This window comes from Camelus ferus, chromosome 10 (genome assembly GCF_009834535.1).
Source record: "Camelus ferus isolate YT-003-E chromosome 10, BCGSAC_Cfer_1.0, whole genome shotgun sequence".
NCBI lineage: Eukaryota > Metazoa > Chordata > Mammalia > Artiodactyla > Camelidae > Camelus > Camelus ferus.
This window is the reverse complement of record NC_045705.1, coordinates 28,416,819-28,440,692: the sequence shown is the minus strand read 5'-3', so window position 1 is coordinate 28,440,692 and position 23,874 is coordinate 28,416,819. Positions and strand designations below refer to the sequence as shown.

The 23,874-nt window shown below is 53.8% G+C and overlaps 1 protein-coding gene across 1 annotated transcript in view; it reads left to right on the top strand.

Annotated features, from left to right (window-relative positions):
• Window positions 1-22,819, top strand: part of ALX4 (ALX homeobox 4) — a 42,248-nt gene extending 19,429 nt beyond the window's left edge. Inside the window, exons 2-4 of the mRNA XM_006184244.3 lie at window positions 11,810-12,120; window positions 18,034-18,162; window positions 20,666-22,819. Coding sequence (XP_006184306.3) covers window positions 11,810-12,120; window positions 18,034-18,162; window positions 20,666-20,995 — 770 coding nt within the window. The 3' untranslated portion in view covers window positions 20,996-22,819. The remainder of the gene's footprint in view (window positions 1-11,809; window positions 12,121-18,033; window positions 18,163-20,665) is intronic.
• The last annotated feature ends 1,055 nt before the right edge of the window (window positions 22,820-23,874 follow it).

The window sequence follows — 23,874 nt, the reverse complement described above, 5'->3', positions numbered from 1 at the left end:
TGTAATTATCTTAGGCTCCAACAATACAACGTACTCTTAGTACTATTAAGTCTCAAGCGTAGCTTGACCTCAGCAAACAAAATACTGCCTCCTACAGGCCTTACAAGAGAGGTTAGAATAACCAGCGCAGTCACCCGGTGCTTCTATGGATGGAAGCAAGGGTTGCCATGGCGCTGGGGAAGCCAGGCTTGTTTCTAAAGTTGGTCTCTACTTGTGATTTTGATTTCTGTGTGCAAGCTCATTTGCAGAGGCCGTGGGTGCTGATGAGAGGGGAGGCAGGGAGGTTGCTACATAAACTCCAATCTGGGTCCTGTTCAAACTATGACAAAGGCCAGCTTAGAACTGGGATTCCTTGGATAAAGTGGTTTCTTCCCATTTGTTCACTACTTCTTTTTTTTTTTTTAATTCTTAAATTTCTTCAAAATTTTTAGTTCTTTTTTTAAATTTAAAAATTATTTTATTTTATTTTATTCATAAAATTTTAAAAACAACTTTCTTGCAGTATGTACTTCTTTTTAAAAGCTTTTTATTTGGATGTGATTTTGGACATCAAGAAAAGTTAAGTGTAGAATACAAAGAATTCCCAGGTCCTCTGACACTGATTCCCCAAATGTTTAAGTTTTATCGTATTTGCGTTATCACTCAGTCTCTCTTATGTGCGCCCTCTCTCTCTCTCTGTGTTAATATATATGCATATACACAGATACATACTATCTCTTTCTGAACTCTTTACCAGTAAGTTGCAGACATATGTCTCTTTAGCTTTAAATACTTCGGTATTTAGCAGAGAACAAATGCAAATTGAGACTTGGTGTCAGGAAGAAAAGAATTAGTTGGGTGTAAGCTGGGGGATGGAGGGGACCCTGAAAACAAGGTCCTGAGAAAAGGCATTTGAGGTCCCATATGTTCCATGATGTTCTACCAGGACAGTTTCATCAGAGCCAGCACTGAAGGTCGGATATGATGGGGCAGATTTGGAGGCACCTGAGAAGAGCCGTTCTCCTATGGCTCCCACTCTTTTCTCCTTCCTCCCTGACCCTGTCTCTTGGCTGCCCTGTCCCAGCCCCGCAAAGGGTATCCCCCACTAGGAGGGCCCGAAGAAGTGCCCCAGGCTTGGGGTTCAAACCTCAGCTCTGCCTCTTACCACGTGTGTATTCTTAGACAAGTCATATACTCCCTCTGGCCTCAGTTTCTGGGGCTGTAAAATGGGGATATTTTGTATGCGGTTGTTGTAAAGAGTCAATGCCAGAGCAGTGATGGTGGCATGACAGGCGTCCTCGTACTGGGTAGAGCAGGAAGCTCAGCTCCTGGTCTGTAGTGAGAGTCCCATGTTCATTTCCTTTCCTTCCTTGGTTCTGGGAAGCCTCCTCCATCCTCTGGACCAGAGGAACCCCTCCACTCCACAATGTGTAGGAAGAAACAAGAAAGCTTCTGTATGAGGGTGGAACTCTCGATGGAGGAAGGGGCTACAGCCCCTCTGCTGATGCCTCACTGGGGAAGAGCCCACAGAGAGCTGTCAGTAAATCCAGCAGCCACCTGGAAGGCCACCTGGGCAAAACACAGAGGGGGAGTGGGGGTTGCACAGCTCACTTGCACATGGCTGGAGGGCTGAAGGGTCCCCAGGGTCCCCATGAAGGGAGGCAACTCTGGGGACTAAGAGGCGCTCAGGTCAGGCCTGCCACCTAGTGACTGGAGACATTCCATAGGTCCCTTCTCTCGAAGCCTCAGGATGCCCACCTGTAAAATGGGGCCAGCGTGGGGGAATTTTGAGGGGACTGACAGGAGTCAAGAATGTGAAAACCCTCAGAACCGGAGGAGGAAAAAGCTCTGCGGTGAACAGCAGGGACGTGCCTCATCCATCCCCGTGTCCCTCGTTGTGCTGGGACAGCGGCAGACATATAGTAGGACGGAACAAGTGCTTGTTTGGCAAACTCTCCAGGGCCTGGGCCTTTAACCAAACTTGGTGAAACCTCATCTGAGGCTGGTGCCCTGGGGCATCACCTCTGCCCCTGAGGAACTTAATTGGGACAGCAGTGCCTCCTGGTGGCCAGTGTGAGCCACTGCAGCCCTGATCCTGGCTGGCTGGAAGGGGGCCCTGGAGCCTTCAAGCAGGGTTCAGGGAGCCTGCCCTGTGGGTAAGCGGTGCATCCTAGGGTCCGGGGACTGCTCCTCAGTCTGGGCTTCCTGGAGGCTCTGTGCTCCCTCTATACCACCTTCTCTCCTCTCGGGCAATACTTGTTAAAACAAGGAAGCAGAGAAGCCAAAAGCTTTGGCCAGGGCCACAGCAGCAGCGGGTCCACCTTTGGTCCTTCATGCCCTGCCTCACCCCGCGGCTCGTTCCTTTGAGCTCCATCATCCCGCAAGGCCCGCTCTCCCACCCCCATGCCGCAGCCTCCCCACACAGCCCTGTGTCAAGGCCCCCCTGGGTCTGGAACCCAGCCCCGTGGTCTTGGGTTCTTTCCTGGGGGTGCCCTCAGCAGGACGTGCAGAGCAGCCCATGTGCTACCAAAGGCAGAAGGAGCCTGGGCCCCATTGGGGACCCCGCAGGGCATCGGGGCGGCCCTGCTCTGAAGAGTTCCCAGTCTAGTGGGGGGCGGGACCCCACACCAGCAGGGGATTAAAGCAGGGGATTCAGTGTTTAGAGGTCAGCCCGGCCCCGGGGTCAGGGAGGAAGGAGTCGCCAGGCACTGAACCTTGGAAACTCAGGAGAAACAATTCACCAAAAAAGAAATACAACAAGTAAGAGGTTAACCTTACTAGTAATTTTAAAATGTTGATTTAAACAAGATTTCACTTTTATCCAGCACGCTGGCAAAGATTTAACAACACTGAAGGAAGGAAACGGGCACGTTTCTGGAAGGCAGTTTGGCCATGTTAATCATTAACCCGGTATTTTTAGTTCTTGGAGCTTCCTCTAAGGTAATCACCCTGAAAGTGTCAAGGGATTTAACCACAAAGATGTTCATCACAGGCCTGTTACCATTTGAAACAATCAGAAATGCGTGTGCCCAACAGTGAAGGACTCGTGAAATAAAGTAGGCTGTGTCTACACAGTGAAATCCTATGCAGCCATTAAAAACGTTGCAGGAGAAGAATCTAGAACAGGCTGGAAAGATGTTAGGTTAAAAAAAAAACTTACAAAAAAATATGTTTCCCTTGTGTGTGTGTTGTGTGGGTTTCCTGCTTTTGATTTGTCTTGATTTTTTCTTTTAATTTCCATATAGGATGTAGGTGATGACCTGTCATGAGGGAAAAACAGCCACATGATTTACAGAGGAAGGTACACAGGTGAGGGGGTAGTTAGCCAGATGTGTGCAGGCAGACGGGAACTCCAGCTAGATGGAAGAGCACGTGCAGAAGGGTGGGCGCCTGCAGCTGGAGGGAGGGGTGTGGCCCCATGGAGGTCTAGGAGGAGGGCAGAAGCCAGTCTTGCCTGGGGAATCCGCGATGCTGCGATCTGCCCGATTTGTAGGATTGACAGATTTAGCAAAAAACTAACAACAAAACCAGGATGCCCTGTTTCGTTTGAATTTCAAATAAACAACGAATTATTTTTAGTGTAAGTATTTCCCATGTAATATTTGGGACACACTTTTACTAAAAAATGACTCACGGTTTCTCTGAAATGCTAATTTTACTGAGTACCCTGTATTTTATCTGACGGTGCTAATGAAGGCTCTGGGAGCCCGGGAAAGCACTTAGAGAGGGTGACGGCGGATCAGACCTGTGTGCTTTAGAAACTCTCTCTGGTTGTATTTGAGGGTGGTGAGTCTGAGGGTAAAGAAATCGATCAGAAGGTCTGAACTTAAGCCTGAGCCCTGGGAATCTCCCATATCCAGGAGGCCTCGGAGCCATGGGGGAGGGGGTCAGTTTATGAGGACAGTGGCCGATCCCCACTGCAAAAGGGGCGTCTCTCTGTAGCACCCTTACCCTCACTCCACCCCGCTCCAAGCAGGCTCACCTCCCACCTCCCCAAGTCGCACAGCTGAGTCCAGCACCTGCCAACGCAGGCATCGTTCAGGATTCTAATCGCTGCTTTCACATAGCATTCTAAAATGATAAAAGCAATTCCTGTTCATGGTAGGACAAATAGCAAATTAAGTCAGACCAGGAAAAAAAAAAAAAGGAACAAAACCCATATACCAGTATGCTTACCTCTGGAAACCTCTAGTATTTTCTAAGGACAGATGATACCCCACCCTTTTTTTTCAAAATGAGATTTACTTCATATAACATGAACATCTTTCCAGATAGGAAAATGCTGTTCTTTTACAACATCAGTTTCATTCATTTGTTCATCAGATGTTTATTGAACCCTCTCTACATGCCAGTCACAATACTAGGCATTAAACTAAAAGGGTAAACAAAGCAAATATAATCAGAAATATTCCCTGTTTTATGGAAGGGAGAGAGAGACAATAAACCAAGGGAAACAAACATAAATACATAATAACCTGTACTAAATGCCAAGAAACAATCCGCAGAATAAAGAAAATCAGGAAGGATCTTCCGCTTATGGAAATCTCACCCTTTGTTTAACCCACCTCCCATTACTGGATACTTTGGTCAGTTTCAGTTTTCCCGTGTAATAATGCCACGATAAACTTTCTCTCTAGTTAATTCTTTGTGCCTACCCATAATTATTTCTTTAGTTTAAATCCCTGGAAGTGAGATTTCAGAGTGAAGACATACAAACTTTTTACTTACTTAGCTTTCCTTTACTATATTTAGACCTAATTTTGTATTTTCTCTATAGTTTACATACTTATTTTTAAAATAGCATAAAATTAAAACGGGGAGGGGGGATAACTTTATGAGTTTGAACACATTCCTGTTCAGATTAATGTACTCAGCATCGCAACTGGGATACAGGAGAGGATAGTTTCACACACCAGCCCTTTGTGGTCAAACCCAGCCCTTCCCCGAGCCCCTGGTAACTGTCCTGGTACCGTTGCCTTTCCCAGAATGCATTGTGATAAATAAGCGGAGTCAGGCACTGGGTACATTTTGAGACTGGCATCTTTTACAGACCATAACACCTCCTTTGAGACTCATCTGAGCTCTTGCTTGTATCAATTGTTTGCTCCTTTTAACTCTAACTGGCATCCCATGGCACAGTCTGCTTATTCATTCACCTGTTAAAGGACATTTGGGTTGTTTCCAGTTTGGGGCGATTATGAACAAAGCTACTACAAACATTTGCATATGGGTTTGCCATGAAAATAAGTCTTTGTTTCTTTCGGGTGAATGTCTAGCAGTGGGATTTCTGGGTCATGCAGTGAGCGTATGTTTAATTATGTAAGACATTACTGCACTGTTTTCCCCCCCAGCAATGTATGGGAGTTCTGGGTGCTCCACATCCTCACTGTCACTTGCTACTGTCAGGTTTTTTATCTCCATTGCAATAGGTGTGTAGCGATATCTCACAGGGGTTTTAGTTTGAATATCCATAGTGGATAATATGTTGAGCACGTTGTCATGTTTATTTGCACATATGTCTTCTGGGGTGAAATGTCCCTTGAAATATGTTATTCCTTTTTTTTTTTTTTAGTTTTAATATTACTGCTAACTAAGCTCCACATTTTATTTGGATTGCATTAGTTTTTCCCTAATGACCCTGTCTGGGACACCACATCACATTTAACCCTGGTCTCCTTAGCCTCCTGTGGCCTGTGACAGTTTCTCAGATTTTCCTTGTTTTGAGAAGCATTTTCAGGGTTTGGGTGGGTGCGTGATGGTGAACAGGAATGCCTGCATCACCTTGTGGGTGGCTGGTCTGCACCCCCGGCTTCCTTTCCTCTAGAGACTGGCAGTTCCTCCAGGGCAGGGCCACTGTCCGTCTCTACCCAGTGCACACAGATACGCTCTGTGCATGTTTGCTGAAATCTCGCCCTCGTTACTGCTGCCCCTTTGACATTATGTTGTAGGTCTGGAGCTAAAGTAAGGACATCCAAGCTGAGCTCTGGACAGAGCCCAGTGGCAGATGAGGTGGGCTGGGGAGGTGATCAATGGCTCACCTTTAACCTCTGCCCTCACCCCTGCACGACTGTTTGGACAGCAGTGGGTTTAGTCTGTGCCCTTTAAATAGCATGAAAGGGCCTCACGCTGGCCTGTTTTGCTTAAGGAGATTACATCGGTGCTGTGCACCCTGCCACAGGGCGTGCGAGGCCGGCTCACCCCTGAACAGAGCAAGCGACATGGCCCCCACAAAGCAGAATTTGGAGGAAAAATGGATAAAATCAAAACCTGTAAATTCCTGTACCCCTTAGACGTACACTTCACATGCAAGAGCGTGTGCACAACGACACACACACACCCTCCATCAATGTCCTTACCCACCCACGTGTATCTGCAGGGTCATGCTCACCCCCACACCCCAACACCCATCTGCTCATGTCCGCTGGCACACAAGCCCCCTTGTGTGGCTGCACTTGACCACACAAGCATGCACCCTCCACAGACCTCTCCACGGGCAACTACACATACGTTCTGCGTACCCATTCACAACTGCAGACCTCTGTCACGTGCTCCAGGGTGCCCGTCCCTGCACGCAGAAAGGATATACATAAAGAGGCCTCCAGCACCCTCTCCTCAAATGGCTACAGAAGTTCCGTTTCTTCAAATTATCACTATAAGAAAAATAATTCTCTTGAAATCATAGTCATGAAAAGAAAATTACGATCACCTTTGAAAATCTTTCAAGGATTTGTATGTGAAAAAAAAAAAAAAACCCCAAAACTAGATTAGAGCAACACCATAGGGTTGAACCAGGACAGATGGGTAAAGGTTAAGGGCATGAGGGAAGGTTTTCTAACTCTTGCATCTCTTGAAGTCCAACAGCCAGGGCTGTCTGGCCGCGGACCGGGCGGCTCCCAGAAGAGGCGCAGGCCTCCTCCTCAGGGAGGTCCCAGGGCCCTCTGTGGCTCCCAATGGAGAATATAACCTTGAACTGAGTGTTTCTCACTTCATCAGAGGTGGTCGATGGAAGTCTTAGCCTGGGGTGGTTCGAAGGCCATGCAGCGACAACTTTGTGGCTGCCACTGCATGCGTCCCTCCTGTGGGGCAGGCACTGATCACTCTTGATGTTTTATGCACGTTACTTGATTCCTCTGGGTAGTCTGGGATTTATTTCCAGATCAAGACATTCCATGGGGCGGCTGCAACTTGTAATTCCATTGCCTTGGGCCCCACCGCCTGGGACAAAGCCCTCCCAGGGAATCCCTCCCCACCCCCTGGGGCGGGGCGTTGGCCTAGCACCAGGCCCAAGTCCATTTCTGCCCCAGGGAGGATGGGGGAAGCCAGGCAGGGAGGCAAGCAGGTGGCCTGGACCCTGCGAGGTCGCTGCTGTGCTTCCCGCCAGCACTGATGCCATCGATGCCCCCAGGCCTAAAGGAGGCGGGCCCAGTAGCTGGGCAAGCTGGGAGCTTCCAGTGGCTTTTTCTCTTCCCCCCAGGGCAGCAGCATGATGGGTGTGGAGCAGGGTCCTGGCAGATGCTGGACTGGGTTTCCCTGACGCTTAAATTCCAGAGCCTCCTCCATGAAGCTCATCTCTGTGCCCTTTCTTCTGCCTCCCCAGCCCTCCCTGTTTCACTCTTGCTAGTGCTGCCTGGAGACATCCTTCCGTGTCTGCCTGCCCTTCCTCTTCTCCACAGTTCTGCCCTCCTTTCCCTACTCCCTCCCTCGGTGATCCCATCTCCTTCTGTTTCAGCCAACAGCCAGCCTTTTCCGTGTAACTTAGCCATCTTTCTCCCCATCATCCACGAGGATACATTCCTTCAACAAACATCTCTGCATGTACGCTGTGGGTACTGGCACACAGCGGGTGCACAAAGGCAGCTGGACAGAGTGAGAGCTCAGTAATGTTTCTTTGTTAGACATTGTTCATTTATTCCTCACCTACCTCTTCATGCATGCCTGCTGCCTGCCCCATCCTTGGCTAAGCCCTGGGCTGAGAAGGGAGAAATGACATAAGATCCCAACCCTCAGGGAACGGATTCTCTAGGAGGAGCTGGACATTCGGGGTTTGATGATATACTAGTTAGAAATCACAGGCAGTCATTAGATGAAGGGATCTGTATGATTGCCCTAGTCTGGGAGGACTTCCTGGAGGAGCTGGTGCTTGATGACCTTGGAGGTCAGCTGGAAAAGGGGGACATTCCAGGCAGGTGGGCGGGGGAGGGGGCAAGGGAGACCAAGGAGGTCAGGGGTTACCTTTGGTCAGGAGTGATTCAGCCTGAGCCTCGGGACCCCTGTTTTGTCGGCTCTCTTGTCAGGGAGGGCATTACAGAGTGAGCAGAGGCCTGACCCCACCAGTCCCGGAGGCCAGGCCACCACGCTGAGCCTCCACCCAGCCCCTCTTCATCACCTAGTAGGAGAGCGATCTGCTGGCTTTGTCCAGACCCCAGCACCATCACCCATCCCATCCCTGGCACCCACCTGCCTCAGACAGGCTCCCTAAACTCGAGGCCACCTGAGGAGTGGCAGCGGGAACTGCAACTATTTATCCAGCAGGATGGGAGACTCAGAGGTGTGACTTCTCCCCCAGTCTGGCCTCCAGATGTCCTCAGGGCTGTCTCGGGGAAGGCTGCTAGGGAACGAGAACAGCGGGCCAGACCAGCAGGAGACGTACACAGGTGGACCTAAGGACCAGCTGTCCTGGGGGCAGTGAGCTCTCTGTCACCAAATGGATGACAGCACTTGGTGGAGATGCTGTAAAGTGGAAGGAGTTTGAAATTGAGGTTCTGGTGTCTGGATCTTTGGACTGAGTACCCGTGAGGGTCTTCCTTGTCTCATCATTCTGACCAGTTGGGTGGGCCACAGAGCTTAAGGGAATTTTCCTTTGTTGTCTAAATTAGGGCCCCAGCTTCAGAATTTAAAGCAAGATGACCAACAATCAAGACTGAGGTGAGAAGGTTTCTTCCCTCTTCCAGGACCAGAGAAGCCTCAGTTTGCCAGAATTCCTTCCATCTCTGAGCCTTTCCAGTTAGCAGACGTTTGCCTGGACAGACATCCTCTCCTCTCTTCTCCACCCTCCAGACCCCAAGGGGAAGGTCCCTGGTCCCTGTGACTAAGGCAGGAGGGCTGCCCAACTGGGCTGAGGCAGTGACACCAACCCCTTCCTCCTCTCCCCACTCTGGGCTGGGTGTGCCGGCTCCCTTTTGCAGATGATGCTCTGGGACATAAAAAGCATCGTCTCAAGTCACAGGCAGACAGTGGGAGAGCTGGACCTGAGAGCAGATCTCCCAGCTCTTGGTTTCCTGGTCTTTGCATGCACCATGATGTCTCCCCACTCTCACCCTGCGTGCTCCATCTCAGTGGGTGGCTGGAGGTGGGGAAACTGGATCCTTACTTCTCACCATGGAAACTGGATGCTCTGCTGCCTCCCCACGGGCTGAGCCTAGAACCAGCTCAGCGCTGGGGGGCTTCCCCTGAGGCCCCGCCCTTGCTCTCACATCTTCTGGAGCTGGTCCTTTTGCCCCCAGGATGTGCAGAGAAGGCCCCTTGGTTATGTGAGGCCCCTGGATTCCTTCTGCTCCCACCTCTCTCCCTGAGAAAGGCCCTGAGACCATGGGGTAGGATTAGTGGGTTGACCCAGGGCTGGGAGACTGCACTCTGTTGCTAATTAGGGCACATTTCCTGCTCTCTCTGGCCTCAGTTTCCCCACACTTAAAACAAGGAGTTTGGGCTGGTCCCTACCAACTCTGGCTTTTTATAACATGGAGTCCCCTCTGCACAGCCCAGCCCCTCTTGCTGTACGGGGTGGTCCTGATCCCAGGCTGGTTTCCAGAGGATACTGTAAGGGTCCACCGGGTCATGGGATGGGGCCTGGGGAGCTGTGCTAGGGCAGAGGGGGCAGGGACTCCTCCCCAAGTCTGGCCTCCGGGAAGTTGCATAACAGAGATGTTTATTTTTGGTGAGGCTGGGTGGGATTTCTTCTCTTTTAAAAAAAAACCAAAACATAAAACTTACTTGTCTGCCAGGAAGATAAATATCTGTGCTGAAAGCTCTTGGCCCAGCTGCCAGCTGCAGTTTGCATAATGCTGTCACCGAAGCCATGGCAGTCTGCATGTGCCCGGGTGCACATGGGTGTCTTACGTGATGCCTGAAGGCTGGCCCCAGACCCTGCCAGCATCGATGCTGCCAGGGGCCCTCAGGAACAGCCTCCTGAAGCTGCTTCCAGACCCACTCTGGACATTCGCCTCCACCTCCTTTTCCTCAGTGCCTTGGAGAGGGAGGTGGGAATGACAGAGGCAAAATGTGCCTTTCAGCTTCCCTAGCATTAAGAGAGCCCCCCGTGTCCCCACAAAAAGCCAGGGATGAGAGCAAACCTGATGTGTCAGCTCCAGGACCTGGACAGAGTCAGGAGACCCATGCTAGAGGCATCATGCTGACACTTTATGCCTGCTGCTTAGAACTATTCCCAGAAGAGGAGACCGAGGGTCAGAGCAGTTGATGCACACATTGACCACAAATGCTTGTCATGGTCAGAGCTTGCGCCTGTGACAGGTCTTGTCAAATGCTCCCCACACACGTCTTATTCATCTTGTATGTCATTTCACTCTACAAGAGTACCAGACAGTGGAATTTGGCTCAGAGAAGGGATCACACCCTTGTCTCTGGACACCAGTCCAGCACCCTTCCCATGGCATCCGTGCATGCTCCTGCGCTTGGGTGCTCCAGGGACAGCCTGCCCGCTTGGAGGACCCCTCGAGGGTCAGAATCTTCTGCTCTCACCAGTCCAGACCAGACACGGCACTGTGCTAAGTGCTTTACATGCAGCCTCTTTAATCCCACAGCTGCCCTATGAGGAAGACCTTACAGGTATCTTCATCCCCATTTTATAGAGGGGGAAACTGAGGCACAAAGGGGTTAAGTGAACTGTCCAAAGCACGCTGCTGGGATTCACACTCGGGTGCCAGTGTCAGAGCCTGCACTCTAACCTCTGTCTGCAAGCGTGTCTGCCCAGGATGCCAGCTGGGATATTTAGATGTGGACAAGCTACTCCCCACCCCACCCTCCCACACTGGCCTCTGACTTCTCAACCTTGACCTGCATGAGTTTGACCGGTCCTTTCCAGCTCTGAGCATCCAGGAATCAACCTGCAGAGCCGCGTTCTGTTAGACAGCAATGGCTGTGGGCCCCGGGCTGTGCACTTTGTATAAATCTGCTGGGGCCCCCATGTTGGCATCCTGGGCATGTTGGAGGGGGAGGTGCCCAACTTCCTCAGTAAACACAGTCCCCACTTGGAGGGAGGAGGACACTGCTTGGACAACAGGTGAGACCAGGGTGGAGGGCAGACGGATGGGACCCCTCTGCACAGAGTTCGTGGGCAGAGCCTCCACGGCCCCTGCTGAACCCCAAACAGGACCAGCCCGCTAGAGGAGAGGGCTTTTTTCCTCTCCCTAAGCTCAGTTGCTGCTGCCTCTGGGAGTCCAAGGCACTGAGTCAGCATCCTCGATGCCCAAAGGAGAAGTTTTGGCAAAGAGAGTCCTTCCAGAGGAAGGAGCCCAGTCAGTGGGGTGGAGATTACATGTTATAGAGGTCAGCTGGATCGGCTGATCCAGAGTCACAGATCATTGGTGTTGAAAGGGGCCCATTCTGAGATGACGGCAAAGAGGCTCAGAGACAGAAAGGGACTTGCCCAAGGTCACAGCATGCTCATGGCAACCCAGGATTGGCACCCCAGTCTCCTGACTTCCCATCCAGTACTTCCCAGAAAGGAGAAGGGCAGGGGATGGCTCCCCCGTGCCTCCCTCCTCTCTTGAGTGGTTCAGCCCTTGGTTTTTGACCTTGTTTTCTCCCTCTTCAGCCAAGGAGAGCTCCCTGGGTGAGCCAGAGTTGCCACCCGACTCTGACACCGTGGGGATGGACAGCAGCTACCTCAGTGTGAAGGAGGCCGGGGTGAAGGGGCCCCAGGACCGGGCCAGCGCCGACCTGCCCAGCCCGCTGGAGAAGGCCGACTCGGAGAGCAACAAGGGCAAGAAGCGGCGGAACCGGACCACCTTCACCAGCTACCAGTTGGAGGAGCTGGAGAAGGTCTTCCAGAAGACCCACTACCCCGACGTGTACGCGCGGGAGCAGCTGGCCATGAGGACGGACCTCACCGAGGCCCGTGTGCAGGTCAGCGAGGGTGCCCAGCGAGGGCGTGGGAGGGCAGGGCCTGCCCTTGGGCTGGTGGCCAGAGCTGGGACCGCCTGACTGTCCCCTAGTCACACCAGGTTTCTTCACCTCAGTCCAATGGAGGGCCTGAGAGGCTCCCAGCCCGCCCCTCGTGCCTCTGCTCCAACCAGCATGAGTCTGCTTTTATTCACTTTACTCTCCAGCTTCTTGCTCTGGTTGGAGCAGGGGCAGGCTCCCCTTGGAGGGACAGGAAGGCTGTGAGCTATGCTTCTGAGATCTACAGGCTGTTTGAGTCCAGGCCCTTTCCTGAAGGCAATGATGACTAGTCCCAGCTCTGGAAGGCCTATCTCTTAGAAAGGAAACAGGATTTTATAGATATCCACAGCAGCCTGGTGGGGGAAACAGAGACAACCCAACTCTTCTTTTTGCCCAGAATGGCCACCTCCTCCTCCATCTTTCCTCCTCCATAAGCTTCCTCTGAGACGTCTTCCTGACCACCATGGCTGAAGCAGTAGCCCCCTTCCATCACCCAACCACCAAAACACTCAACCCAGCACAACTCCACACAGCTCAACACAACCTGGCACAACCCAAACGAGCCCAACCCAACACAGCTCAACCCAACCCAACACAGCTCAACCCAACCCAACTCAACCCAACCCAACACAACACAACCCAAGCAAACCTGGTCACCTTCTACCACATTGTCCTATTTTATCTTCTTTATAGAATTTATGATTGGCTAAAATTATTTTATGTTTGCCTTCTCCCACTAGAATGTGAGTTCCTTGAGGGCAGGAACTGTCTGATTGCTCCTCACTGCATTTCTACTAATTAAAGGAGGCTGAACTCAAAGCGACATGGGCAAAAAATAAATATTTGGGACCAACTGACCTTTGTCCAGAGAGATGTGGTCCCCACTCCCTGCATGAAATTACAACAAAGAAAGAACCAGGAAGGAAGCAAAGACCTCTAAGTACCCAAGCGGCACAGGTGACAAGACCCATGCACTATAGCTCAAGCTTCAGCACAACACACAATAAACGTCCTGTTCGGTTTGCTTTTCTGACCCAGAGCATGTTAGAAATAGCAAATAAGGTGTTGGCAGATAGCAGCTTTTCCCCCTCGGTGGACTATGGAAATCAACAGCTTGAGAGCAAAGTGGTTTTCAAAAAGCAGCTCAGTTCAGAGCAGCTCAGCACAGCTCAGCTCAGGACCCTTTTGTGCCAGGACCAAGAGCCTTAGGTTACTCAGCAGACCCGAAGGGTGTCCCCTGTTGCTGTCCTTCGCTAACAAAAATCTTCAGCAGAGCATTTCTAAGGTATTTCAATAACAGCTTCATCAATCTCAACCATGTTCTGTTTAATAAGGCAGAGGCATTTGTAATATGGCCCAGAAACATTTTCGTCTCAAATGGCTAATGTGAAAAGGACTGACAGTTGTCAGTGAATACACAGCCATCCAGAAATGGCACATACCCAAAGTGATTTGGAGCTGTCTGGTGGCCTTCCCGAGGGCAGGCTTCCTGGTTTATTCCCCTCCAGCTCAGCTCACATTGATGAGGGAAGGAAGGAGGGCAGCTGAGGCCTCACTGTGACTACAGAAGCCCTCTCACACCCACATTCTCACCTGAGTCAGGAGACCCAGCCACGCAACTTCCTGTGCCTCCGAGGCTGGACAGGAACCCCAGCATCTGGCCTCAGCCCAGCCAGTGGATTTGGGAGGAGCTAAAGGAGCAGGTGGAGAGGGGGCGGCTGGTTATGGGACATTCCTGTAGGTGCTGTGTTGGTGTGGGGCCAACCGTTCATTTTCTGCGCAGTACACATATGTACACATGTGTGTACGTGTGTGTCCCTAACCAATGGACAGGAGTACCCGGAAGTAGAATTCACTTAGTATCGAAAGGATGGTCCTTCCAGTACAACACATGGAATGACACTGGGGTCTGTTTAGCATTTTTCAGGCACCACAATACAGCTAAAATGGAGTGTTCTCTCTGCACAGACAGACACACACACACACACACACACACACACACATTTATGCCCACTTCCAAAAAGGTGTTAAGGCAGCTTACAATTAAAGATTTATCATTTTCATCTAAGAACAAGAACAATATCATGAAATGGGAAGGTAATTATGTCAAAAATCTAGGCTAAGGACTTTAGTTGCCACAAAGTGCCAATTTCAACCCTGAGCTTCCCGGCAGCCAAGGCAGAAAGGGAAACTCTGGTGTGTTGCATATCTTATCATCTAAGGGGAGGACCACAGAATTATAGAATGCTTTTACTGGAAAGGATCACCTGGTCCTCTTATATGATAACAAAGAAGAGAGGACCAGAGGCGGGAAATGATCGCCTGTGGTCAGGTGACTCAGGAAAGACGATTCAGTGGCAATGCTGAGACTAGAATGTGGGACTCCTGAGTTCCAGCCCAGTGCTCCTTTTACTTTAGTTTTCTGTACCAGGACAAGTGCCAGATTGTTCTGAGACTTTTCTTTGTATAAAGGCAACAGGGTGGGTGGGATTGTCATGTGCGTCAGACCTCTGGGTTGAGCCTGGCAGTGTCCTGGGGGTGGGGGAGTGGTGATGGGACCCCCTGCGTGCCTCTGCTGAGTTTGTTTGGGGCCCGTAATCAGCTGGTGGGAAGCCAGGTGCCTGGCGTCTAGTGGTGGTGGGGACAGGGAGAGGGGCGATGGCACCCTCCTCCCCGCCCCGAGACGGACCTTTCCTGGGAAGAAGCCTGGGGTTTGGCCCCACTCCAGGGTGCTGCAGGGGCCTCTCTCTGCTGTCTGGGATTCCAATCTCTGCAGCTGGTGTCTGAAGACAATAAGACAGAGGCCTCCCCACCCTGGGCCACCCCACCCTGGCCCCAGATGGGCTGCGGTTAGTGAGGCCTCCGCCAAGACGGTTGGGTCCTTGGGGAGAAGCTTGTGCTGAGTGGTCCCAGGCTGGGGTGGGCCAGGAGCAGGGTGGTCCTGGGGCGCGACACGCAGGATGGAAGGCCAGGACCTCACAGCCCCCTCTTCTCCCCGGAGTTGCACAATGGAGACAGGCCTGTGGCCACAGAGCATCTAGGGAGCAGCTGTCAGGGCCCCAAGCTCCAAGGGTCAGAAGTGGAAGCATGCTCTGAGTCTCAGGGCCCTTGAATGTGAGCACAGAAGGGGCCCATGAGGACACCCCTGCCACCACCCAACTTATGCGTCAGGAGATGGAAGACCAGTGAGGCTCACTTAGCTTAAGCCTTATCTGGGCAGGAAAGCTCCAGCCTTGTAAGCAAGGTAAGGCCCAGGGAGGAAAGACCTGGAGGTGAGGGGTGGAGGGGGGCAGTTCTGCTCCCATCAGCTTGCAACCCCTCCAGCTGAGCTGCCTCCCACAATCTCCATCCTTAGCTCTCAAATAAATCCCTCAGCCTGACCCTCTTCCACTCCCTTCCCAAAGACGGTGCTATCTCAGCTGCCTCTCCCCCTTCGCTCATCTGTCTTCCCAGATAACTCGGGTCTCCCTCTCCCCCGCCTCCTCCCCCCACACTCAGCTTCAGCCCCCACCCCACATTCCATCTCCCCGACCCTGCTCCTCCCTCCAACTCTCAAGCCCCTCTGGCAGGACACCGGCTGCCTCCTTCCCCGATCTGTGTCCCTCCCAGCCCAGCCTCTGTGTCACCTCCACCAGCACCTCTCCCCTCCGCATTCCCACCACAGAACCCACTCCACGAGACTCAAGGGAAACCCCCAGTGGTGACAACATCAATTGTTTTAGCCTCCCCTCTCCCCCCAGCACAAGGACAGACAGCGGCCCTACATCCTGATGCCTCCAGTGGGCTTCTCCCCTCCCCCGGCTTCCCCCCCAGAAAACCCTGGGAGGCTGAGGAAGGAGCGGAAAGGAAAGACTGAGCTAAGCCTGCAGGAAATTAAACATGAAATGAAAACAAGCGCCTCCGATTCATTCTCTCATCCTGCCCCCAGCCCCCCATTCCAGGCCACTGATAAAGGGGGATCCCATTTCAGTGGTGCAGAGAGGAGGCCTGATTCGCCCTGGGCTCCCAGTGGGAGGCCTGGACCCAGACCCCAAGGGTCCCTGGAGGAAAAGGGGCCTCTGGAGGCTCTGGGGCAGGGGCTGAGACCCCCAGCCCAGGAGAGGGCCAGCTCCGGGGGGGACATAGGAGAGTGTTTCTCCTGCAGCAGAGTCAGGATGAGGAAACAAAGTGATGCTGAGAGAAATGCCAGGAGCACCGTGTGTGTGTGTGTGTGTGTGTGTGTGTGTGACTCATGCTTGTACACTGGGTTGAAATGCAGCCCTGTACTTCCATCTCACCCCCACCCTCCCCACACAAATATGAGCCACAAAAAGGTACCTCTTCTTTTCTGACTTCTTTCTTCTGATGAAAGACAGAAAGAAGGGTCAGGAGCTGTAAATAAACAAATGTGAAGTACCCTAAAAACTCTGTGACTGCATTTCTCATCTCACCTGCTGCTCTTGCCATCAGCACAGATATTGGCCCTATTTTCAAGATGCAGAAACTGAGGCCAGTGGTAATGCCAAGTGCTCCCACTGGTACTGTGTGCCCCAGCTGCATCAGAAGCTCAGGTGGGCCGAGCAGCCTCTGTGCTGCCTGGCAGGGAACCTGTCCAGGCCTCAAGCCCAGCTCCTTCTCCCTCCTCCAAGGAAGCTCCGTGCTCTCAGCCAGGCTGCGGGCAGTGTACTATTAGGGGTGTGTCCACGTGCACCTGAGTCAGCCAGCAGGTGCACATGGAGCTGACAGGAATCTCCCTCTAGGGAGCTCTGAGGTCGGCCTTTGAGCTTGAAGCCATTTCTGACCTGGAAGCTGAGCCCCCCTCACTCCACCTCTCCCACCCTCTCCTGCCCCCATCACCCCCTTTCCAGATCCCAAGTCACTGGCAGGGGTGGCAGATGCGTGAGCCTCGAGAAAGTTCTCAGCCTACCAGAAACACACCTGCAAAGGAAAAGGACCCACCCCACCGCCAAAGACCCCTGCTCACACACCTGACTCAGACCCCTCCCTTCCATGAGGTCCCCAGTCAGGCGCCCCATCGCTCATGCTCAGTGACAGGAGGGCCTCCACCCCTCCCCTTGGGCCTGAGACTTTGCAGCAGATGCCTCTCTTCATGGCACCGCCACAAGCCCCTCCACCTGGCATTTGAGGTCTTCGCTGATCTGGTTCCCACTTCCACGATTGTTTCTCTCCCATCACTCCTCCACCTGACGTGCGGCCTCCTGAGGTCTCTGAACATGACCGGCTTTTCCTAAACTCAGCCTGGACGTCCGCCCTTACAGCCAGCACTCGGGGCGCCGTGCCCAGTGCTCCCTCCACGAAGCCGTCCCCAGCTGCCTCTGTTGCCGGCTGAACCTCCATCTCCCAGAGAATCTTTAACATAGTAGGTTCTGAGTGGGGAGACTGTTTCCCACAAAAGGCTGCACAGAGGATTCAGGAAGTGGGAATTCTGAATCTGGGCTGAGAAGTCCCAGGAAGTCATAGACCTTTTGGAAAATGATGGCAAAACTGCACGCATGTAATCACCTAGGAGAATGGTTTTCCAGAGGAGCTTTCAACAGCCTTTACCCAATTCTCCCCAGGAGTCTGTGGCCCCAGCAGGTTCAGCCACACTATGTTGGGGTTGGCTAGATGGCCACTAAGATGATCAGTGACGTGTTTTGTGCCCTAGATTCTGAAGCTTAGAAAAACGAAGTCACTGGCCCAAGATCACGCCCACAGATAGTTGGTGTAAACCGCTTTCCTGATTCTCTGCCTTCCTGACTCTAGATCACTCTAGATTGTAAACTCTTGAGGATAAAAACAAAGGCAGACATACCAGGAGACCCTACCGCACACTACAAGGTGGGGCGGGGCCTCCAGCTCCGGGCCTGACCCCGTGACCACTGCTCTGTCCTGTAGGTCTGGTTCCAGAACCGGCGGGCCAAGTGGAGGAAGAGGGAGCGTTTTGGGCAGATGCAGCAGGTTCGAACCCACTTCTCCACAGCCTATGAGCTGCCCCTTCTCACCCGAGCAGAGAACTACGCCCAGGTGAGTACCTGCCCCCAGGCCTGCTCTGGCCCCCAGGCCCTCGCACCCTGAGAAGGGGTACCATCCCCGGAGAGAGGACTCAGGGCTCTGAGTCGCCCTTCAGGCCCATTCCAGGCCGGTGCCTGTTCATTTAGAATGTGGGAGGCCCAGAGCTCTTTCTGTCCAGTGTGAGTGTTGACCTAGGCGTGGCCAGACTTTAGAGAAGGGAAGGTTGGGGTGGTGAGAACTGCATTTTCTTCTGCCACTTTGGCCACTTTTGCTCTGGGCATCCGAACCAAGGAATGCAGAAGGCCAGGGGGTCTGCAGGCCACTGGGAGCCACCCAGAGTGTTTCCTAGGAGAGAGGGGTCCAGAAATCTGGAGGACTTGAGGCAAGGCTGGAGTGAACGTGGAATTCTGAGACCCAGGACTTAGGCTGTCATCTCAGCTCCAGATCTTTCTCCCTTCAGGCAAGTCACAGGCTCTCTGAGCATCGGTTTCTTCACCTGGAAATTGGGCATTATAAAAGTACCTGCCCCAGATCTTTTATGAGGTTGTTGAAAGTGCTAAATTAGATTGTGCAGAAGTGCTTTGTGAGTTATATGGCTTCAGAGAGGTTGCTTTGTGTGTTCTGAGCCCTCCCAGGCGTCTGTCCCACCTTCCCCTCCCATCTTCCAGAGCATCTTCCTCCATGGCTGTCAGCTGGTCCCCCTTCTAGTGGCATTTGAGTCCTCAGTGGGATGCAAAGGGACGAGGAGTACTGTGATAACCTCAGGCACCCAGGACACTGGAGAGGTGGATTTTTGGTCAAGTCCACTCCAGACACCCCTCGACTTATGCGGCAGTAGCACCCACTTCCTCCCTCTCAGGCCTTGCTGGGGCGTGGCCTCTGCCTGCAGCTCCGAGCCCGGCCATGCCACGCGGTGGCAGTGTGCACAGGCCTTCCTGAATCTCCTTTTCTTCTTGCTGTCCCTGGGCCATGCTAACACATGGGCCCTGGGCACCCCACCAGGACCAGCTCTGCCCCTCCCCCTCTCAGGATTCACGTGGAAGGGGTCAAGGGTCAGGCTCAGAGGTGAGGCTGGGGAGTGGGGGTGTCTCATGCACACACAGCGTCTGCATCAGCTCCCACCACATCCTTGCATCTCTCTCCCCTCTCTCCCTCCCCCAGCCCAGCCTCCCTCTGTGCCCTGGAGGTTGGACCTCCAACCCCAACTCCTTGGCCTGGATCTCTGCTGCCTGAGCTCACACACTGGAGGGAGAGAAACAACACGGGGCGTGCTCATCCCTCTCAGGGCAGCGCCACACATCACGCGGCCCAGGTCTCTTGAGAGAGGGGGTGGGGGACGGCCAACCCACTCCTCCTCACAGGGACCGAGGGGAGGACTGTGACCAGGCTAATCTGCAAGCAGTTCTCATCGTCCTTGCAGGCCCCGTGGGATCTGGGAATACAGCCCCCTCCTCACTGCTTTTAAGTGTCTTCCCTGAGTGCACTCCAAACACTGGAGATGGAGGTAGGTGGAGGTGAGGGCCAGCAAAAGCTGCTTGCGGGCCACTGAGAAGCCCATGGGTGTAGCTGAGAGATGCACTAACTCCTCCTCAGAGCTTATCCTGCTCACCCTGCCCTCCACCCAGGACACCTGGGGAGATGTGTTTTTGGCTGAGTCCCCAGCTCTACCTCTCCATAAATGCTGAGGTGAAAATGGAGTCCAGAAGTGGTAGCTGGGGAGGGGGGCAGGATTACAGCTGCACAGATAGAAGATCAGATGTTCAGTTCAACCCTCACCCCACACTGCCTGAGCATCTTCCACACCCCCCACCTCACGCCACCCCCAGCCCCCGCAGGTGGGCACCCAGCTGCTCCGTCTAGCCACTCATCCACGCTCACCACCTCCTGAGGCAGCCCTTTCAGTCCCTGAGCTCATTCTGAAGCCTCCAGGGCACCAGCTCTGGGACGTCCGCCACCGTCCTTGACTTCTGAGAGAATGCAGGCCCCACTCCCCCCACCCCCTGCCTGCACACCACAACCTGCAAGCACACAGCTCATGCCCCCATTGCCAGGGCTCTCTGAGTTGGCGTCAGCCACCATTTATCAAGTACCTAGGATGCGCCAGGCCAGGGGAGGAGCCAGAGGTGAGTGAGACACAGGCTCTGACCCTAATGGCATCCGCAGATGGAGAGACAAAGTCTGCATCTGTGACCAAGGTCAGTGGCTGCCCTCAGCTAGTGGGTGGTGCCCCCAGGACAGGCCTGTGAATGGACCGTTGGTGAAGTTTGGAGTTCAGTCCTTAAAACGGAATTCCCAATGCTGCTGGCCTGGCCCTGGGAACAGAGGAGACAGAGCTTAAAACCCAAACCCTCCTAGGGGTCTGGATGGCATAAAGGTTTTGAGAGGCTCCCAAGTAAACACTCAAGAATAGTTTCATCACCAGGGTGGGCTTGTGAGCGAGGAGAGGTCATTCTGGTGTGCATCCCCTGCCCCGGCCCCAAGCAGCCAGTGACATCTCTGCCTCCCCTCTCCCCAGATTCAGAACCCATCCTGGATTGGCAACAACGGGGCTGCCTCGCCAGTGCCAGCATGTGTGGTCCCCTGTGACCCGGTGCCTGCCTGCATGTCCCCTCACGCCCACCCTCCTGGCTCCGGGGCCAGTGGCGTCACCGACTTCCTGAGTGTCTCCGGGGCTGGCAGTCACGTGGGCCAGACGCACATGGGTGGCCTGTTTGGAGCAGCGGGCCTCAGCCCAGGCCTCAACGGCTACGAGCTCAACGGCGAGCCGGACCGCAAGACGTCGAGCATCGCGGCCCTCCGCATGAAGGCCAAGGAGCACAGCGCGGCCATCTCCTGGGCCACATGACAGGGCACCTCCTGTCCCATCCCCGCGCCCTCTCCCACCTCGGGGCACTGGCCACGCCCATGCTTCCCAGGCCCCCAGCCCCCCACTCGACTCTCCTCTTAGGAACCTGGCCTGGGCCGGGGCCTGACCCTCAGCACTTTCAGCCCCCCCAAGTCCGAGGCCCCACCGACTGCTGGGAAGGAGGAGGCAGCAGGCACTGGGGCCGAGCCTCTGCTCCTGGCCAGAGCCAGTGGAGGAAGCCAGGTAGCCAAGTTTTGCAGCTTTGCATCCTTTGTAAGCTGAAGACCCTTCCTCCCCGCTCTTCCTCCTCCACCCTGTTTGACCGTTGAGTCAAGGACAGGTTCCCATCCAGCCCCAGCAGTGGCAACAGTGCAGTCATGTCCGTCCTTCCCTCTGCTGTGTGGTCCCCTGGTCACCAGGCCGGTGACTGTGTCTGAAGAACAGGCTGCCCCGCAGAGATGGCCTCCTGCCTTCCCAACTTCTTTTCTCTTCCTAAAAGCCCACGGAATCCAACCTCTTGGACACACGGCACCTGCCTCGCCTTCACCCTGGATGGTGAGGAGCCCCATCCTGCTGTCCCCTGTGCTGGACACACCCAGAGGAACTGGGCAGAGAGCAGAGGAGCTGGAGCTGAAGGATCCTGATGTCACCCAGCAATGCTGGCTCCTGGGGGATGCGTCCCCACTCTCACCCGTCCGGAGACTCTGGATCTGAGTGAATGCTGCAGGGGAGGATGCAGACCACCCACAGGACCCCCGGCGCTGGAAGAAAGCTTCTAGCAGAGGAGGAGGGCTGCCAGGAGGTGTCCGGGTGGGGCAGGGGCTTGCGCATACACATCCACTTTCTGGCTGCTTGACATCCCGCCACGGGCAGGGTGGCAGTGACAGCGGGCAGATCTGGGTAGCTTTTTAATCCGTCCACTCAGGCCCCTCCAGGAGGGTCTGGAGATGCTTTTTTCCTCTCTGAGACTGGTCACTCGCTGGGGCTGCTGAGCTGTGTCCTGGTGTGGAAGGACTTACACCTCGGACACACCAACTAGGGTCTGGGGTCACAGCGGCAGAGGGTCAGGAGCAATGCGCGGGATCCACCAGAGGATGAGTGCACGCTCACTCAGCCTCCAGGCAGGCGGGCTGGCCCCCTGCGGCCTCAGGTGGCCATCCCCCATCAGCCTGCCATACCTGCCCAGAGCCTTCCACGTGGGCGGGTCTCCGGGATCCTCTAGGCACCTGCCCTTGCACTTCTGCCCTAGGGGATGGGGAAGCCCAGCTCCTCTTTCTGGCCTCTGGAAGGGCTTGTGAGGCTGAGCACCTTGGAGCCACTTGTTCTGTCCCAGATACAGGGGCCAGGATGCCCTCCGGAAGCAGATTTCTCTGCCTGCGGGAAGGGTTCTCCTTCTGAGGGGAACTCCACATCTGCCTGACTTGAGGCCTGCAACTTGAGTTTTGGCACCAGAGCCCAGCTGTCACCTAAGCTCAGGGACAGGGTACTAGTTGTCCAAGGCAGGCCTTTCAGAGCCCTGGGAGGCCCCTCCAGCAGGCCACCCCTGGGGAGAATTGCTTGCCCTTTCTACCTTCTCTCCTGATCCTGCCAGTGAGGGGGGCCAGGCCTACCAGGCCCAGGGCCCTGGACGCAGGACAGCATCTTGGGTGGGCCAAGAGGAGTGAGACCCTCCCTCCTGAGCTGCTTAGGTTTTGGGGGAACATCACAGTCCCATCTCTGCCTCATGTTCTCATGTGCTCCGGAAGCAAGACTGGGGAAGGAGCTGGCTTTGACCTCCCTTAATAAGAGTCAGACCTCTTTGTGAACCGTAGCTCTAAAGTTGATCTTCTAGAAGTGAAAAGGGTCTTGGACATTGAATTAAATGCTCTTGAAGGCTTGGCTTTAGTGTTTCATATGTTTGAGGATCTTGGAATGACTCTTTAGGAAGCCTATTCCAGTCCTGAGGTGGCTGAAACCACTCAGACACCCAAAGTCTAGGCAAGGGAAGGAAGAAATTGCTTTGGACTGGAGACAGCTCCCCAGTTCTTCCTTAAATGTGCTGCTGGCTGGGAAGGAACTTTCACCAGAGGTATATATTCTCACCTGGGAGAGAATCCAACAAAGAGAAAGAACTAAAACAGCCCCCGAGGATGAGGGAAGGGAGAGAGAAGGCTGTAAGTGGAATCTTCTGAAAGGGACCTATGGTGATCAGTTCCTCTAGGTATCTGCTTTCCACCTGGGCCAGACCTAAGTCAGGCAAAATTCAGCCCAAAGCTTGAGAAGAAAAAGCTTCCAATGGAAGAAGGCTCTTGGCTCTGCCTGCCTGCCTGTCGAACCAACATAGCCAAGTATTTAGAATTAAAATGTCAGTGGAAAACACCCCTGTGCACCTCCCCACAGGTAGCTGCCCGTTCCCAGGCCTGTCCCCACCCTGTCCCAGCCCCTGGCCTGCCTGACACTCTAAGAATCACAGAATCACTGAGCTGGGAGGGACTAGAAACCCTGTAGTTAGCCCGGTCCCTTCATGATAGAGAGGAAAAATCCTTGGCCTACGGTGGGGACGTGACCACCCTGAGCTGCGTTTCACCTGAGCCAGGGGCCAGACAGGCTGCCCAGGTTCTGGTGGCCAGAGGGACGCAGTGCTCCCCGGTCAGGAGGCTGGGCCCGGGCCTCCTGCCTCCTTGGGCTGCAAGTGTAGGAGGTGCCCCTGAAGAACACCTCCTGTGGTGACTCAGCAAGCTTGGGTGACTCCCTGGGGCTGGCGGCGTCCTCAGGAGCGAGGTCTCATGAAGGCAGGTGCAGAGGAGAATGGACCCACTCTGGGTCACTGCTAAGCCAATAAGCTAAAAGAGGTGGGGTTTCTTTGCTATTTGCCTAAGATCTCAGCAGAGATGGCAAGG